Source organism: Halyomorpha halys, unplaced genomic scaffold (genome assembly GCF_000696795.3).
Source record: "Halyomorpha halys isolate HHAL.00 unplaced genomic scaffold, Hhal_1.1 Scaffold469.1, whole genome shotgun sequence".
In the NCBI taxonomy this organism is placed as follows: domain Eukaryota; kingdom Metazoa; phylum Arthropoda; class Insecta; order Hemiptera; family Pentatomidae; genus Halyomorpha; species Halyomorpha halys.
The window spans coordinates 659,534-679,796 of NW_027114062.1; the positions used below are offsets into that span (position 1 = coordinate 659,534).

Here is a 20,263-nt window from a genome sequence, read left to right on the forward strand (position 1 = left end):
TTGATAGTTATTAAGAATACATCAAGAAGAAATCATCTCAATAACTATGAACTTCAATTGGAATACCAATAATCAAGTATTTTATGATGTTTATAAAAACTTTATACTTTGTAATCTAATGTTTAATTTATATTCATGTTTTATCATTTAAATTTTAAGATTTTTTGTTTTGTTTTTTTTATATAAGAAATAGAATTTCTTATATAAATAAATAAATGTTTTCTCCTATGTTTCAAATATTCCTGAAATGAGTTAGCAATAAAGCTTAACTTTTAAGTTTAAAATTTTTACATATAAATTTTCCAATTTGATTAATATCTAGTAAAGATAATATTAATATAAACTTTCAATTTTATTTTTCATTGTATGTGTTATTTAAAAATTGTAGTCAGGTGCAGTTTCAATATTTATGTAAATAAACCTAATTTTGATATAATTCAAATATATTGAAGATTGATCAAATGATCAAATAAATAATACAACCATCAAGTAAAAACATAACAATTTATATCTTATTTCCGTATAAATTAATTTTTATTTCGTTTTCAACTAACTAAAGAAAGTGGGTTTCACAAAGAACAATGAGACTAGTTTGTCTTAGGTATTACAAAGAAATCTAAAAGTATTGTTTATGACACTGGAAATAAGATAGTGTTACATTAATCTCAAGTATACATTGTTCTTTAACATTCTGTCAGATATCAATATGATATCTTGTAGTAAGGATAATTTTTAATTTATTGATTTTCCTTTACCTGTGCTAAGTTATAATCCACTTGAGCGCAGAGCTGCCAAAGGCCTACAACAATTATGATGAGCCATAGAAACATGTACATGAACCAACCAGTGAGATAAACCCATCTGTCATCTTCAACGTCTTCTCCATTTAATGGTAATAAAAACAAAGAGCTGACTTCAACAACCTAACAAAGTAAATTAAAATCAATTAGGAAAGTGAATATATTATGTTTTATGTAACTCTGAATTAATATAAATGGTGATTGTTTCTTACTACAAGGAAGATAGGTGTGGTAAACCAAATGGTGTTCCATATTTTTGACAATTTATACCCGAGGACAAATTCAAAATCATTACACAGTGTATCAACACCATATACCCACAGAAATCCAACTAGTTCTAAAGCTGTAGACATGGCAACCATGTGACCAATTACGTAATGATCCAACATATGAAGAAATTTCAGTTTTTCCTGAAACAAAATAAGAGTTAAAAGAACTGAAAAATAAAATAATTTTTAAATCATTTAAATAAAAAAGTTGAACATTTTTACTCAGACTACCCTCAGTTCATTCTGCAGTAGAAACAACATTTAAAATTATATCTCAAATATCGTCTGTTTTGTTATTGATTTGAATAAGCTATTCTATTTTCTGAAATTGAGAGTTTTATTTTGCTATAGAGAGTTGTTGCACCATTATTGTGCAAATGCACTTAATTGATTAAATGTAAATAATGAAATTAAGCACCATTTAAAATCTTATTTCATCCCTCAGATACTAGGAAAAAATGTAAAGATATAATGACCTAATCAACTTCAGAGTAACATGTGGAGTATTGGAGAGAACTGATCATCAGACTCTGGACACTTCTTAAAAAGTTTAGTCAAATTCAGAACTATTGAATAATCATAGGTGCTTCTTGTTTTTGCATTGATCTGATCAATGGAGATATAGTCAACATTTATCTTAAGGCGAGAACTCGTTGCAATAATAGTGATGGGCGAAGATTAAAGGCCTAATATTTATTTTTAGCTTATTAAACATTAACAAATTATTCAAAGGGTGATTTCTCTGAATATGATATGAGGTTTTTAGCAATGAAAACAACTCACAAGCAGTCAACCTATAAAGGAGCTAAAAACATGGAATCAGATACAGAAGTCAATTCCGATAATAAGTTTTAACCATAAGATTCTCAAATAGATATTATGGGTTGGATTCAATGCAGAGTAAGGAATTCAATTTTAAAGCATTTGATTACGTATCTTCCTCTTCACTTTTAGGCAAAGAGAGATATGACTTGGAACAGCATATCATATGTAATAACTCTTAATCTACTCTGTTGTTGAAGAGCCTGCAAATAAGAAATAATGAATGCCTTTTTCTTAAAAATAGCCTCAATACTGCCATTAGGACAATTCTTCAATGAATCCAAGGCATTATGGTGAGGAGGCAAACCACTAGACTAAGGAAGGTTTGAGACAAGAATGACAGGTTGAGACAAATATAATGAACTCACTATTGTGGTCAAAGTATGACAGAAAAATGTTAAATTACTTTTTATAGTTTGTTACACTACTAGCAAAATAATTGTTCTTACAGGTAGCATTATTGCAACTCCAAGAATAAATCCTATGGCACATATAGCTGCAGTTATTAACCAGGATCTCCATTTATTTTTTGTCTCGACAACAATTGAAACAACAATTGTATAAATTAAGGCAACCTGAAAAATAAATAAATCAATATTCTTACATTTTACTTACTTCATTATTTTTATATTTCATTACAAGATATTTAATTTTTATAATTATTTCATAAATATATCCAAATAAAAAAGTTATAAAAATATTTAAGGTATTAAATTGTAAAATATTATTTTAAATTTGTGTATAAAAATGACTTTCTGTGTAATAATTTTTATATTGTATGTATTTTTAGTAATCTGAAATAGTTGCTCCAGAAGAGGAGGCTTTAGGTAACCAAAATTCAATAAATAGGACCGGAGAGAGTATGTCAGGAAAATTACAGACAATCATAGATTAAATCTCAATACATACATACAATGATACAAAACTGAAAAGTGTATACTCACTTGAAAATATTGAAATTAGTTAAAAATATATATTTATATGTTTTACAGAGCTCAGTTGCTACGGTAAATTGTACTTTGTTGCCCTTCAAATAGAATGATTGAAACAAAGCACTGTATTTTCACACTGCCTTATTTGATTCTATTTTTATAGTTTCAAAAAAGCTTTCTTTAAGGCATCTTTTTTTTTGTTTATTTTAAATAATTAACGACCTATCATTGTTAGCAATAATAAAACATGGATAAATATAAAATGTGAAAGAATTCAATAAAGAACTGAAGAAGAAAATAAATGTTTCATGTTCACATGGTTGTTATGACAATAGCCATAACTTTTGATTGTTGTCATAACAAACATGAAACCACAAAAACATAGAAATTTTGTTTTTTTTTTTTTTTTTTTTTTTTTTTTTTATCAAACCAATAAATATAGATATAGTTAAAAGAAATATTGCCATCATAAATAGTAAAGAAGTCATATAAATCCAAAGTAGAATGGTATGTAAAAGTTATGAGATGTAAGCACTACACCAAATATTTTGTTTTAAATTTAACTTGAATATTTTTATATTAGAGATTGGTTTCTTTACAATTATTTTTCTTAAGAAAGCTACCAACTAGTTCATTGTTTGAAGTATGAGAAATTATTAATTTTTGGTTTCAATTAATTGTCTGCAGCATTTATTTTTTCTATCTTTACTAATTAATAACTTATCTGTTGCTTGTTTTCGTCAAGAGGCAACCTATAATTTTTAATTACAAATCAACTTAAAAACTTACCATACTCGTGAAACCTGACAGTACTATCATTAAGTAAGCTAAAGAAGCCCAAAGTTGACCATTGTTTGACTGAAGGGATGCAGCATCATAAATGAGAGTGAGTACAAACAAGATAGGAATTTGATGCCAAGTGGCAAAATTGTCACCAAGCCAGCTGTAAACGAGGACTACCATTCCTATTCCTGCAGCAATATTGCAGAATATGTAGCCGACAGCAACCCTGAAATATGTTTTCTCTTTACCTCTCTCATCCATTTTGATTAATCATAAAAAAACATATACATTTTTTTATGATGAGAAGATGGTGGTGCGGTAAGTGAAGTCTTCACTAACCGTGCCCCCATCTATCTACTCTTCATTAAATAAATCCATGGTCAACAATTAACTCATCATTATTTTATTTTTTAAATTATTAAAATTGGTTTTTATCTTTCATACTTATTATATATATATGACCTAACTTACCAGAATGCACTGCTTTTAGAATAGATATTTCCAGCACAAGTTGTGAGATTTCCAAATCCAATGTGTGTGGAGAAGAAAAACTGAACCATTGCATAGTACCACGTCTACAAATTTGGCAAACATTTCACAAATTTAGTAGTAAAATGCATTACATATTTTCAACATGCAAGAATTACATTAATAATAACTATTTATCATTAAAATATATTCAAAGTGGTAAAAATGATTTCTATAATATAGGGACAAAGATAAATAGACTTGAATATTTAGAGAATTTAAGTATTTAGTGTCTAAAAGGAATGAAATATAAGTTGAAAATCAAAGGAGTCCTCTTTCTTTTCCTTCCTCCTTTGCGTTTCTCAGTACAGAGATGCCTTGATCCAAGTATGCCAAACATCCAAATCACTTTCTAACTACAACATGGTGTTGAGCCACTTTCCTCTCTTCTCATTGAGTCACACAATCCATCCACATCTTTGCCCTGTATGTTGGTCCATATCTTTGAGGAATTTCCACGGTTTACTGTTTTCCAAAATTTGGCACACTTGGTCAGACCAGTCTGATGTTTCTTATTTATAAGGGTTTTTTAATCTTTTGATCTAAGTTTTACAAGGTTCAGAAAAGGAAGGTATACAAGAAACACTTGGTGCTATCAGTCCCTATATTTAGGCCTCACTAAGTCTTATCATTACTAGAGAATAATAGTTACGAATGCAGTCGAATTTGCAAATGAAAGAAGAAAATAATTTATGAAAAATATATCCTCTAGCTGATATTAACTTTTTTAGATTTCTTGAAGTACTAAAACAAACCAGCATTTTAGAGAAAGTATTAATCTATTGCACAAAGCTATAAGTTATTAACAAAACAAAAGTTTAAACAAAGTTATAATCATTATAGCCTAAGGATTGTACATAAAATAACATACAAATTGTGTATCTTGTATTGTATCTTGATTTTAAAGAGACTTAAAACATTCAGAGAAAGAATGGCAAATGGAGCTGTGTTCAGGTGTCATATTAAGTAATTATTTTGGTTTTAGTGAGATTACAGGTTCTAATTTTCCACCTTGCAAAAGCATGATTAGAATTATAACCTGCTAATTGATTAAACATGTTTGTAAAATAACAATATACAGCTCTAGACAAAAAAATAAAAAGCACCATATTAAATGAAATTTTAAGATATTCCTTAGTTTTGGTTCAGTAATCTAAAATAAAAAAATGTCTAATCAAAAAAATGTCTAATAAAAAAATCTAAAATAAAAAAACAATCTTTGAAACTTCAGGAAGAACTTACAAACTTACATTTATCACTGGAGATTTGGAAAATTCTATCCAAATTTATCAAAAGTTCATTGTTATTTCTTAATAATATATGGAATAATATTACTCACATCAAATCTAAGAACAGGTTCCCAGCTGAATGTTAACAATGCGTTTAGTCCCTCATAACCCTGAGTAAGCTTCATTGAAAGGAGTGCAGCTATTAAGCCAATCAATGGCAGAGTTAGGAATAATGCAGCTGTGCGATATGATTTTGAACCTCTGCAAACACTTAGAGAATAATATTTTATTATTATTATATTATCATAATAGTATAGTTCTGTAGCTATATAATGAACTCAAAGAGATAAAAGTAATACCATAACATGACAAAAGCCCACAACAGGAAAAGCAGCGTAACATTGACACTGAACCACATAATGTCCTTGTAAGGTGGAGTTAGAAAGGTTTTCCTGAAAAAAAAAAAGTTAAGTTATATTTCGTGTTGTTTAAAACAGTTTAGATGAATTAAATAAGCTATGCCAAAGTAATTTTAATGTCACTTGAGACTCAGCTAAGTATTGAGGATGGGAACGCCTGTTTGGTTCTCCTCTCTAGTCCCCCCCTTCCAGCAAATATTATCTCCTAACCACAATGAGGGTTGAATCTTAAATTACATTGAACAAACTGATAAAATTTGTGTGACAAATATTGAAATATATCAAATGAAAAGGAGTTATATCCTGATTCTGAAATAGATTCTCTTCTTACTTTAATTTTTTTTTTATTTAATTACTTTTACATTAGCACATCAACCTTCCTGACATTTCGGACAGAGTTATATTCATTTCATATAAATGCATACAATTTATGAATTAAAATAAGATCTATTGTCATCCTCAATTTAACATTGTCAATAACAAAATTTGAAGATGAGCTTTACTATGAAGGAATATTGGCCCACTCTGAGTTTTATAAATTCAAAATTCTACACTCAGTATATTCCCCAGACCAGGCTGATAGGTTGCGATGAATATTGTAATTGTACTGATAACTGATTTTTTAATGCTTGGAGCAATTTTTAAAAAGAAAACATATCAAAAGTGTTTAGTAATCATTATACCATTAAAAAAAAATCTAGGAATTACTTCCAATAAATATCTTATGACAAGATAATTAATACTTATGGCTTATTGCTAATACAATCCATATTCAATTTAGATGATTAATTCAGAATGTTCCTTGTTTCAAGCAATTTCCAGCACCTTAGCAACACTGTTGAGGATGTATTAACCAATGCAATGCCATAGGTAGAAGGAATAGCAAGGCTTGGGACAGGCAATATTGTAGAACAGATAGCCTAAGGATGGCATAATGGAAAAAGTTGGCTTGAGTCATTGATAGGGACAAGAGCAAGGCAACCATTTGAAAAATCATATAAGAATCTTAAAATTGTTCACCGACTATACCTTTGGCGTGTGGAGTATATACTTCTCAACATGTTTCTATAAGTGAACTTGTTTAAATCGTGATACAAAAACATACATGTTTCTTTTGTAAATAAAATTAATTATAGGTTTAGATATAATGAATAGAAGTCAAGAAACATATTTGATTAACTAATGTGTCTTTATCCTCTTTGTTTGCTTATGTTTCTGTTAGGTACAAAAATGTAGATTTCATTTGATACATCTAGACTTCTACAGACATAAATCATAACTATTACCTACAAGAGATACTACTAGACTAGAAAACTATTATATTTAAAATGAATACTTACTCCAAACATGAGTCCCCTAGTACTTCCTATAATAAAAAAAGAACAAAGAAATTTTAGTAGAACAAAATCAAGAATGTAACATTAAGTATTGATTTTGATACTAAGTATGTAATATACTTACTTGATGGAGCAAAGGATGAGCACATTCAATGAAAGGAAGTGGTCCTTTGACTGTCCATAGACCATAAAAGAGTGATATGGCCATGACGACTGGATAATAAATCGCAAGCAAGAATGAACAGAGCACCTTTACATAGCCGACACCTAAACAATTGAGAGAATAATTAGTCATAATAAAAACTATTACATGAAAATATTAAATCAAAGAACACAAATTTAATATATTTTTATATTAATCCTTATCTTTACAGTATGATTATATCAATCAAATGAATAAGAAGCAAGTTAGTGAGGCAACATGTATTTTAATAAATAAAATGTTAAAGAAGAACCATTACCTTATTTTAAATTCTAACATTAGTAATAATAGGAAATTGTAGCAACAATGAATATAATTAAAACTGTAAATAAAAGAAAAAACAAATAAAAAGCTTTGAAAAAAACTTTTTTCTTTAAATAAACATTTTTATTAAAAAAAGTGTGATACCTGTTTTGGTATTTATTACAGCTTATATTCAATATTATTGACTTAATTAATAGTTAATAGTTTTGAATAAAGTTCTGAGTAATATTTTTCCATCAGAACAACCCTTAATTCTTAAAGTAATTCTGATAAGTTGAACTAAATGATAAGACACTCATTTTGGCATCTGATCAAATATATGCTCAAGAGTTTCCGAATTTGGTTACATCATGCCCAATCTAAATATTTGATTGAAGTTTTTCTCCAGGCTTCATTATAGAAATAGATTTTTTAGATCTTGCAAGAAAACAAAGAAAAGTAATGAGGTAGTGACAAAATCTCATATACTGTAACTACTGACTGGCTTCACATGTCCAAGCAATGATAAAGAATCTAGGTATTAAATATAAATACACTTACAGGAATTATGGTGCAGTTGTTTACTCACCTTTCAGGAGTGGAACAGCTCGCCATAACTTAGTAGTGCCCTGTTGACAGAATTGGCCCAAGACTATTTCCAGAAATGCCAGAGGAATACCAAATAACACAGTGATACCAATGTAGATGACCAGGAAAGTTCCTAGATTAATAAAAAAAAATATTTATTAAATTTTTAGTTAGTATAATGTATGGTATTAAAAAGTTTATATTTAATTTAAGCTGTTTAATAGACAATTAGATGGAGTGGAGTAACACAGTTTGTAAGAAACCAAACTCTTTAATCCCAGTCAGCGATTTGAGTTCAGCTCTAACAAATTCAGGTCTCCAGCAAATATAAGAAGATTGGCTCAGCTATATCAGCTTTAGATATACTTGGTAGATGAGGAGTACCTAGGGGTTCATCCAGCCTCTAAAATGTACCCAGGCCAAAAGGTCTGCCACCCTCATTGGCTGAAAAGATAAACCTGGTGGTTGATCATGGGTACAGACCTGTACAACTGTTGGGATAATGCTTCCTTACCAAGCGTTGAACCTCTGACTCTTCATGGGTAGTAGTGGTACAGTTCCTGAGTGAAAATATCTGATTTTCAATTCCAAACTATATAGCCATTATATTAACTGAAAGTTCAATATTAATCATATTTATTGTAGTTTTGTTAATTTATTAAAGATCATGGAAATTAAATTGTTTGTGATCGTTCTTGATCACATGAAAATTATTCTTCAATTTTATTTTGTTATTTCTGAGATTTTCTCTTTTTTATAAGGATTGATATAGTTTCATTCATTTTAAAACAGTGGTTCTCAATCGGAAGAAGTCTGTGGGCTAATAAGGGAGTTTTTTATTTATTTTATTTTTAATGGGTCAAGTTCTCTATTGTAAAGATTGACTGACCAAAGCTAGATTACGAACCCAAAACCAGAAGGTGGTTCAGAACCAAGCACAGCAGGACTATCACCCCAACATGATCATCTGTGACGTCTTTAATCATGATTGTTTAAGTACTTCTGAAGTAATTTTTCAGCATAAAAGACAATTACGAAATTTTGACTTTGTGGGGAAAATGGTCAATTTTTGGAGGGCATTCAGTACATCAGAAAGTCCTAGATGTATCATTTTGTTCTCACATTGTAGTATATTTTGGAGATTTCAAAAAATAATTATACAAGATATTTTGTCTGGCGCTTAGAGTTCGCTAGTAACTATTGAAAAAAGTGCAATTTAAAAATCTAATTTCTACAAAAGCACAAATTATCTCCTAAAACAATTTTTTCTTTTATTAAATTATTTTATTTTATTAGTACTATTGTTTTTGTTTTTTTAAAAACTTATTTATCCATTCAAGTGTTTCCTGTAACCGGTTTTTTTATTATATTTTCCTTTTAATCTATGTGTTAGTCTTATTCTCGTAAAATGTATCTATTTGTTTGTTTTTGGTAAACTGATCTACTGCTGTGACAATGAATGATGGTCTGATCTTACATTACTGTCTAATATTGAATTTGTTTAGCGGGTCACTAAAGAGGATCTAGGAGGGTGAATTCCGGAGAGCGAATTTGTTGATCGGGTGAATTGAAAAATTGTGAAAGGGTGAAATTGGAGGAGCAGAAATGAGAAAGAAAAATAGGAATGAATTGAAACATTTGTATTTGTTGTACAGACCGAAATTGATTGTAAAAGGAAATTGTAGGGGAAACAAAATGTTTATTATATCTTATTATTGTATCTCTTTTTTTCTGATTATACCATGTATGTGTAATTTATATATGTCCGATTACGGATTGATAAGTATGCTGTGTGAGATAGCAACCTGATGTATTTAGGCAGCATAGATAAATAAAGTATTTCTATCTCACATACGTTAAAAAAAAAAAAAAAAAAAAAAAAAAAGACATTTAGGATCTAGATAAAATTCTAAAGCCACGCGTCTTACTAAAAACAAGTGTTTTACATGGGTGTGTGTGTAAATTATGTACTTTTGTCGTATTCTGCCATTAAAAGTAATTAGAATCATTACACCATTTGCCCACCCGGTTCCCTGTTGTTTACGTTACAATAGAGATTCTTAATCTAAGAAAATTTATTCATTGTGCCTGGGATACGCCCCCAGATTGTGTGAATTTTAATTTTACCATTGTAAAGATGATTGGCAAGTCAGTACATCTTGTCACAGGAGTTACGTCAGGTTACGGTGCCCATTGTGCTAGGAGAGGGCCCGCCCACAGTGCGCTGTCTAGCGGCCTTGTTCCCTTCCCACGGGTGTAGTTCTTGTGGAGGGCTGCTTGGCGGAATACCAGGGGTAATCGATTAGTGGAAGGTGCGATTACTAGAAGGCTAATGAAGCGTTTATAGAAAGAGACTAGGTTTATTGGTTGATATTTCAATTGCTTTTAGATCCCTCGTAAATGGATTAGTGACCTTAAACGGGATATCCTTACTTCTGGACTATATATGGTAGTATCCGTATCAATCATCAATAGTATGAGATGTAAAATAAAGGATGTTGTACCTTCACGACATACTTTTTAGCAAGTTTGATAGACTGTAGACAGACAGCAGACTGAGGGAAAATGACCACACGGGCAACTCAGGAATAAAAGGGAGGACTTTATATCGGGTCTGACAGGGAACAGAGGTGTCAACTAAGGCGAAGTCAAGAAGTTGACAAAGGATAGAGAAGGTGTTAGGAAATGGATCAAGGCTGTCCCGACACCCTAAGGTGTAAGGGTCTGTTAATGAAGAAGAAGAAATATTAAATAAACAAACATAATTGAAGTTGCTGATCTTGAGGGAGGAGGGACCCAAACTGAAGAAAAAAATAATTTTATCAAGATTTTTTAACGAAATAAGTAGTTATTTTATGTTCTGAAACTCATTCCCCATACGTGGAAACACGAAAGAATTCCACGTAACCTGAATTGACCAATACAATTTTCCGGAGATTCCACGTAAATCATTAGGGTTCCTTTATCTGTAGGGCTCAGCTACAAAATATTAGAAAGACTTACTGTGAATCCTCAGACTGAATTTAACACATTTTTATTTTATAAGTTCAGGCTTGATAAAGGGCTGAATTCATAGACAAAACCCCAAGTAAAATTTTTCTCTAAACAGGGTGAATTTTGATGTAATTTCCCTCAACCTATTTAAAAACAATACTTATCCGTTAGACCTAGGGCTTCTTCAGCCATCTAGTCTTTACCAGCTTCCTCCACCTCTGAATATCTTGGGCGATGGCTTACCAGCTTGTTAGGCGGTGTTTAGTCTGATTCTTCTTTATCCTCTCCACCCGTTGCAGTTTCAAAGTGTACGATAAATAATAATAACTAAGTTATTATTGTTATTATTTTAATATAATTATGTTTATTAGTTATCTTCATTGATCAAAAAATTAAAAATATATTACAATATACAAAACTGTACCATTATAATCCACACAATATTTTTGTGTCATATGGCCGGGAGTTGTGAGTACAGAGCTTTACTCATTGAACTACCAGACTAAATTATAATTATAAATGATGTATCTCATCATACTTGAGGTACATCTTTAATGAAAGTTTGAAGTATCTAATAATTTTAGTTTAATGGTAATGAATATGTTTTATACTATAATAAAATTTCTTAAGAGAAAAAATATAGTATTTACCTCCTCCATGGCTTAATACTAGCCTTGGCAAGCGAAGGGTGTTGCCAAGACTGAAAGAGAGGGAAAGAGCCGCTAGAATGGTACTGAAGCTCGGGCAGAACCAACAGCCAGCTCCCTGTAACACACAATTAAATAATTAGTCATATCATATCATAATCATTGTTATAATAGCCATCATAGTCATTTCATATCATATCACTGACACCGTCTTATAAAATTTTATGGTACGATCAAATCGAAACTTCATTAACAGTCAACTACACCATAAAAAAAAGGATTAAGAGGACTTATACAATATATAATACTTAAATGAAATTATGTAAACAATGCATAAGAATTCAGATCTAGTTTCTTTCTACCAGTCGCTCAAAATCAATTGGTACATACGAATATATGATATACATAAATAAAGAGAACAATTAATTATATTAATAATACTTCGACTTAAGCTCATTTGGTTCAGACATTTAACTATAATGTACAGGTTAAAAATCGTTCAACAGCAGTCTCTGTTATGAAAGCCTATTGACCGAGTCCGGTGACATAGATCCTGATGTGAATTAGCATGTAAGTGGAAGGCCAGTGGATATCTAGGGCGGTTCGTTTCCTAAATTTGTCTACGATAGAAAACACCAATATGTTGGTATTGAATTCAATTAAAATAAATTTAGTTTAAAAAAAAAATTCTTAAAATGAAAGTTAATGGAGAAACATTTAGACATATATAAACCCCAGGCAATTGCATATATGCTCTGCAGTTATAAGTTAATTCTGCCAGCTTTCGAAAGATCATCCAGTAACGATTCAACACCATTTATCTCGACTGGATGTATTGCTTTTACAGGAGCTGGAAATCTTATTCATGGATGGTCCACTTCGGAGGTTACATACCAATCCTATCTGACCCCGTGCTTCTAAAATTCTTAGTTCTAAATCGATTTATTAACATCACTGAGCTCAATCTATGCCATTTTAAATAAAAATACTTATACAAAAAAAAAAAATTCTGGGTCCTCTTAGACCAAGTACACTTCATTCTTGGGCGAAGAGGACTCGTTCCAGGAAGGCCTTCGGACAGAAGAGGCACAGAAGCGGAAGGACAAAGAGAAAATTGTGGCAGGAAAAGGAAAAGTAAATAAGCAACGAGAAAATTGTTAGCGGCTCTTCGATGGTACTCATACTTGTGGCAAACACCTTAGTCCAAGAGCCCAAGAGAGCAAAAAAGTCAGCTTTTTCACCCAAATTTCTGATTCCCTTAATGAAAACTATGTATAGTTAGTAGTCGGAATGTGTTTGTCAAGTATACTTAACTATAGTTAGGGGGAATAAAAAATTGCGGCTGTCAAAACCTTAAAACAAAATAATTTTTCATTCGGAGCTTCATATCTTTAAAACTACCTAAAAAACCCAAAATCCATTATAGTATTATTTAAAGAAGAGTAAATTGACTAAAATATGAGTTCCAAGAGAACTATTTACGTTCGATAGTTCCCGAGATATTGCTTTTTTAAAAAGCAACACTTCACAAAAAAATTTATTGCAAAATCTGTAGTTGGTGAATTTATTTTGTTAAATCTATATCTCAGAAATGATTAGACCTATAGGTGTCAATTAGCACTAAAATTAAAACTAGATTAATGTGCTATTATAAACTATATTAGTTTTTTTTTTCGTAGGAGTAGTAGTTTTTTCAAAATGTTGATTTCTAGTTGTTTAGACACACTGTTTAAAACAATTTTAATAACAAGGAAGTTCATTGAGGGTAATAGAAATATTGAAGGCGCGATTCAATCGTTTTTATGGAATACCTACTATTAATATTATAATTAATAGATTCGATACACGGCTCGATAATTTTAAGTGTAAGCTATTCTATATTGCGATTTGCTAAATTGATCGTCGGGAGGAAGAGAAAAAAATAAGGGAAGATTGATATTAAATAATAGACAGAAAGAGTAAGCACAAGATTGATAACGGACAAGAGGCTTGATGGAGAATCGATTACATGGATCCGAATAACAAGGGTGATGTGTGGAGAAGTAGAGAACGACCAAGTGAATTCACAGGAAACGATTAGGTGGATTATCAGACAGGAAGAAGTAGCCAGTAAGAATAACATGGTCAAAGGATACAGAAGAAAAGAGGAATCCTCAAGGGTTGTCTTCATGATGGTTATTTAATATTTTCAATATTCAAAATAAAAAGAAACAAAACAGAATTAATGATTAGTGATAATATCTTATTTTTTAATTACTTCAAGACGTCTTCAATAAAAAAAAAATTATACCGAAAGTTTTAATGTTTATCATTTTCAGGCTAGAATTTCATCAGAAGCTTTTTTTTTTTTTTTAAATAATTCTCTCTTTTAAGCAGTTTAAAAGTAATCAAAATGGCCCAAGCTAATTTAAATCTACAATATTTTAAAGTTCATTTCATCAGATAATGATTTCTCATTATTGCGATGAAGACTAAGACGTAAATTATTACATTTCAAGAAACCTCTAGGAGGTTGATCAAAGGAAAGAAATATGCTGTATAAGGACATAAAATAGATATGTAAATTTACTAAACATTATTGGATTCAATGCTCATAAATCGCAGTTGAAATTGAATTCAGATACATTATGAAATCCCTGCATACAGAACAGCGTTTGTAATGGTTGAAAATTACAAATAGTTAAATTACATAAGCATTTAATCTCAGACGAAGTTATGACCAGTGTTCATGATAGGGAAGTTGAGTTGAGTGAAGTGAATAAATTCAATACAGGCGATACCTAAGCTAAGATATTGTTCGTTCAACATTGACGATAACTTCCTGTAGTTTTAGGCCTAGGATAGAGAATTAATTATTGATTGATACAAGTTTATTGTTCCACGGACGTCAATACTTCCAATATTAATCAGAAAACAGGTTTACGAAATCCGATTTTTTAATAATATTTAAAGTATTTTTCAGTGACTTTTCTTTTTCTTTTATAAAAAACGGAAATGGAGAAAGAATTAGTACATGACTATAATGAGTATACGGTATGAGACTTTCTTGATTTATACGCTGCTTTATCACAAGTAATTCATGTCAACCTCAGAGATAAAACTTACCCATAGGTAAGCGAAATTTACAACTTAACTACAAGCAGACTAACTTGAAGTCTAAAGTGTTCTTTGAGGTAATTTTTATTCAGTATTAGATAAAACAAATCATAACCAACAGACAGTTAATAGTAACATAAAGGCGACACGCAACCAGCCGTTAAAAAAGTGGCAGTTCTCGTGGGTCCCTTATTTCCTCACTCCTAATTCAACTATAAGTCTTCCGAGTCCCAATAATAGAACGCCAATATTATTCCAAACTTAAAAAATTGAGATTTAGATATGAGTCGTTCATTCAATTATTTCCGGTTGCTTGTGTTTATATGTAAAACTTCAAGTTATCTATCCACAAAGCATTAGAGTTTACTTATATTCAGAGTAAATACAATAATTCTGGACACATAAGATTTGAGAGTTAGTTCATTAACTCAGCGGTTTATTTTGAAAGTGGCCTAAGTCCATCCATTCATACTTAAATTAAGATAGGTTCAATGTGAATAAAAATTGTCCAAACCGTTGATGTGGAATCATAGACCGCAAATTTTTTAATATCAGGACATTTGTTATTACCAAATGATAATGACAATATATGATAATAACATAGAAATGACATAAAAGAAAAAAAAATTTATTCTTTGTTCCCCGAGATTATTACAATATTAACAAAAAGTGTCGGGAAGGTATTAACTTTATTTTACATTAAATAAGACAAGAAATTTTTTTACAAAATTATTATAAGACGCAATTTTTAAAAGGATAAAGAATTCTAACGGAGAATCAATAAACTGACTAAAAATATGTTGGATGCGTTTTGTCGGAAATGAACCGTATCAAATTTTCTAAGACGTCAATGGATGAGAATGAAAATTTTAAAGTCCTGAATTTATTATACAGTCTGGTGGACCAAGAAAGTTCGAAAATATTATATCAACACCATTGTATTAAAATACCAGACAAATCACAACAGCAAAATTCAAGGAAATAATTGACTTATTACGATATATACCACAGGAACATCACGATTTATTCAACTCCTTTTTGCACATACAAAATGTAGATGAGTAAGTTAATTGTTTTCTAATTTATGTTTGTAATTTTGTACGCTATGTATTTTTTTTGTTGTTTTTTTAAAATAATTTATTTATTGTTATTTACAACTGTATACAAATATATACAACAAGTAAATTTGCTGTAGGTGACATAGTAACTCCAATAACATTTCTAGAGGAGAAGATCTCGAGGCCATCTTCTTTTCAGACGCCTAGGAGGATTATTAGGTAATGAAGGAGAAGCCAGGTTAGAAACGTGTGGATTTCGGTGGTTGAGAAGTTTATTATGGAATGAACGGTATCTGGTTCTGGCCTAATCGGCAACATATGGGACATTGAGGTCCTGATGGATGACTTGATTTGTGACAAAGTAAGGAGCATTAAGGATTTTGGACTGTAAGGATTGAATTCTGGAGGAATTTGATGGTTTAGTGGAGCCCCAAAGCTCAACTCCGTATGTCCAGATAGCTATGCAGTTAAAAAATGTTTTGAATCGCATAAATTACGTTTTTGAAGTGTTGTAAAGATATATAAAATAAAATGAGAGTGTTTTCTTTAATTAGAAGCATCTTAAATTATGTTGAATGGACTTGGGCTCCTCCAAAGTTTATAAGGAATCTGGTTATTAATTTTGAAAGTGGCCTAACTTCATTCTTGGTAATAAAACACATAATATTCACTTAATAATAGAGAACTTTTATAGCAACTATAAATGTAACACCTTTAGATACACTTAAGCAGTATGTCTCATTAGCATCATGTGTGAATATTCTTAATTGCATTAAAACACAAACCTTTAAATATCTCAATTTAAGTATACATGGTCTTAGGCCACTTTCAAAATAAGCGGCTCATATATTAAGTACATATATTGAATTTATTTAATGATCTTGCATCAGGGATAGAAAATGATGATTGAATGTTGAGAAATGTAGACAAAAATTATGTTGTTAAAAATGAAAACATTTTAAGTAAGCATAATATTTAAAAAAATAGTTTTATTATTGGTATTGAAATTAATTAATTTAATAAATGTTATTTGTATTTTAATAATGTATTAAAAAGAGTGAAGAAAATAAAGGAATTTTTTTCCTTTTTTCATGGCTCTTCTTTGTTCTTATATTACATAGACTAATTGAATTTTAGTACATTGTTATTTGTTTTATTAATTTGCAGACAATACATAGTAAAGGTTACGTATAACAACGATCATAATATTTCATACAGATGGCGTTCTAAAAAAAAAAATTCAGATTCAAAACCTGATGCGGAAAATTATTATTGTGGAAAACCTATATGTTTTTATTTTTGAGAATCTGAAACATCCCTAATTGGAATTCGCATAGTTAAACTAATTTTTTTTTTATACACGTGTTAATATTGCATAAATATATAATGTAAAATATTTACCATATTGTTTTGGGATATCCCTTTATACAATACAATTTTCTTGATACTAATTACATTTTACTTACTTAATTGATCTATTTTACATTTTGGTAAAACAAACCGAAAGTGGGAGGGTGGGGGGGAGGGTTAGAATCAAAACATTATTGAATTAAAATAAAGTCTATAACGTTGGGTGAAATAAAATACATTAATAAGTAACATGAAATATTTGACGTTGAGCATGAAATACATATTTATATTAATATATGTTTAGTTCTTTTTCTGTTTATATCTACGGGTTGTAGTTTTAGAATAACTTCCTATTTTTGTGATTAGAGGGTTTAAAGACTGGAAGAAATTATATGTCAGTTTATACACGTAATCCGGTAAAGGGTCTGTATTTAAATCACAGTGCATTTTAGATATTCCAGTGCAATATGAATAGTTATTAACAATTCTGAGGCATATATTTGGGAATGCTTGTATTTTTTTTTTTTGTTGAACTAGTAAAGCTCCAATGGGACAGTTATAAGTTATGATGGGTTTTAATACCGCTTATGTAGTATCATCTTATTTCTACTGGATAAATTTTATTTTTTATTAAAGTATGGATACATTTTATATAAAATTTTGATAGATTTCTTCAACTTCGAAATGATATGGTGGTTAAATAATAGTTTCTGTCTAAAGTAAGTATTGATAGTAATCACCCTTAAGTATTCAACTATTTTTGCAAAAGGGACAGGGTTATTATTTAAATTTATGGTCGATGAAATTATAGACCGTTATTTCAGCTAAAACAATTAGTTAACACGCTAATTAAAATTAAACAGTCTAAAATCCTAAAATACCCTATTTGTTGAATTCGCCCTTCTTACACACCACCGATGCAATATTACTAATAACACTTGTTAGTGGTCTCCTCTAATTACTGTCACTGGTCTTGTTGTTGACTAGAGATGCAACAAAGAAGACAGAAAGGGTTGTGGGGAAGGAAAGGCGTTAATAAAGCTGTAACTAATTGCACTACTGTGACCAACTGAATCGGCTACAGTAGTAATTAACATCTACTGACCATTGCTTTCATTATTCTGTCTTCATTGATTTAGTAATCTGAACAGTAAACAATACATGGGCCTTAATTGAATGGATCAGATTTATAAATTAATTATTTATCATGTTGAGTATTTTTTAAAATATACTTTTTTTTTAATTGATAGATTTATTTATTGATAGATATTACAATCTGCCACACAGTTGTGGGCAATAGGTAATAGTGATGGATGCTCTCATACATACTAAAATAAAAAAAAAAAAAAACTCTCTTAAAATATATACAAACAAAAGAATAGACAAGATGAGCATAATCAAACTATCTGTATGAAAAATAAATAAATGAAACAACATAATGATAAAATAATATATACAATATTTACACAATCGACCTGAGGATCCCTGAGCCCACTCTATCCCCCACGTGTGAGGGGTAGAGCAGAGCTCAAAAGATCCCAGCGCATCCCTCTCGCCGCATCACTGGTAATGAGCCAGTGGAGGCTGATCAAGTGCGCTAAAGTTTAAAATATACTGAACAGAAAAATTGCAATGGCCATAAAATAGATCGGAGGATATGAAAGAAATTTAAATAAACTGAAGCATAAAATAATTTCTGTATATGAGATCTACTTGTTATCTTATAAGTGTGTTGCGATCGACTTGTTGGTTGTCTAAGGGAGAAGAAAGGGTCTGAAATGCACATTATGTTTATACACTGTGTTTCAGTATCAGGTGCATTCCTACGAGGTATAGGTGGATAAGTAATTTGTATGTTCAAAAATATTTTCTATTTTTTAAATCACTTATTACGTTTTTGAGATATAGGCTCATGAAGAAAATAAATTTCCCGACCCAACTTTTGATTGCAGCATTCCATACATGCGTTGCCTAAAAAAATAGATTTTCCCCCATTTTTACAGAATAGATTTATACTAAATTAAAATACATTTTAATTTTTTTATAAACAGCAATTTATAGGTTTTTGTACTATTTGTTCGTAAACATGAAAAAGTTATTATAAAGCTGCAAAGTATGGCTGATAATTCAATTTCAATATTTCATTTTCCTGTTATTAAATGTTTGGGTCAGGAAAATGTATCATGAAAGAATAATATGACTTACTTTTTTTCTAATCTATCAATAGCTCGCCGAGTACACATCGTAAATATATGTACACTGAAATACAGATATCTGGCTTATCTAGCTACGTAAAAAACAACAATAATTATTTAAAGGGCCAAAAAACTTACATCCAAGGAAATTAATAGAACATGGATAATTAATAACTTTTGATCCATACAAAATATGTCTGAAACTATTGCTTGAAAGTTTTGTCTTCTACCATCGCTTCAAAGTCCAGGGTACACGGAATTCCACCCCCATACATTGCGAACGATCGACGAATGAGCAAAATTGGGCCTCGAGATCGATTGGTGGATCGCCACCCCTAATCTAGACAGACAAAAAATATAACAGTCACGCGGTCTTGAACATATTGCTAATTGAAAACAGGAGTAGATAGAAATTTTAATAGAAATGTAATAGAAAAACAAAAATTTTTGCTTGATACAACATTTTTCACGTAGCACTTTATTTCATCTATATAAAGTTTAAATTGTAGTAGTTTTCAGATGTTAATAATTGATTTTAATAGACTATAATAGGGATATAAACATTAAAATAATTTTTTTAACAGGTTCAGTCGTCTTAATAGTTTAGGTTCATAACTGGAAGACTTATGCAATTATCTAATTAGGCCAAGTGAATAACTGTCTTTTATTTTATTTTAATTCATCAATTAAACGGTTTCGTTGCCATTGCGCCATCATCGCTGTACAATTCAAAACAACAAATTTCAAATTATGCATTCAACACAATATTTT

General features: G+C 30.2%; 1 protein-coding gene across 8 annotated transcripts in view; it reads right to left on the minus strand.

The window, feature by feature from the left end:
* The window catches only part of blot (bloated tubules), a 268,462-nt gene that overhangs the window by 3,124 nt on the left and 245,075 nt on the right, over positions 1-20,263 (minus strand). For all 8 annotated transcript variants that reach the window (XM_024358844.2, XM_024358846.2, XM_067051338.1 and 5 more), the window contains 11 exons: positions 11,797-11,911; positions 8,154-8,285; positions 7,244-7,386; positions 7,123-7,148; positions 5,723-5,815; positions 5,474-5,633; positions 4,078-4,181; positions 3,613-3,832; positions 2,341-2,466; positions 1,013-1,210; positions 756-923 (listed from right to left, as the gene is read on the minus strand). In XM_024358844.2, the coding sequence (XP_024214612.1) occupies positions 756-923; positions 1,013-1,210; positions 2,341-2,466; positions 3,613-3,832; positions 4,078-4,181; positions 5,474-5,633; positions 5,723-5,815; positions 7,123-7,148; positions 7,244-7,386; positions 8,154-8,285; positions 11,797-11,911 (1,485 nt within the window). The remainder of the gene's footprint in view (positions 1-755; positions 924-1,012; positions 1,211-2,340; positions 2,467-3,612; positions 3,833-4,077; positions 4,182-5,473; positions 5,634-5,722; positions 5,816-7,122; positions 7,149-7,243; positions 7,387-8,153; positions 8,286-11,796; positions 11,912-20,263) is intronic.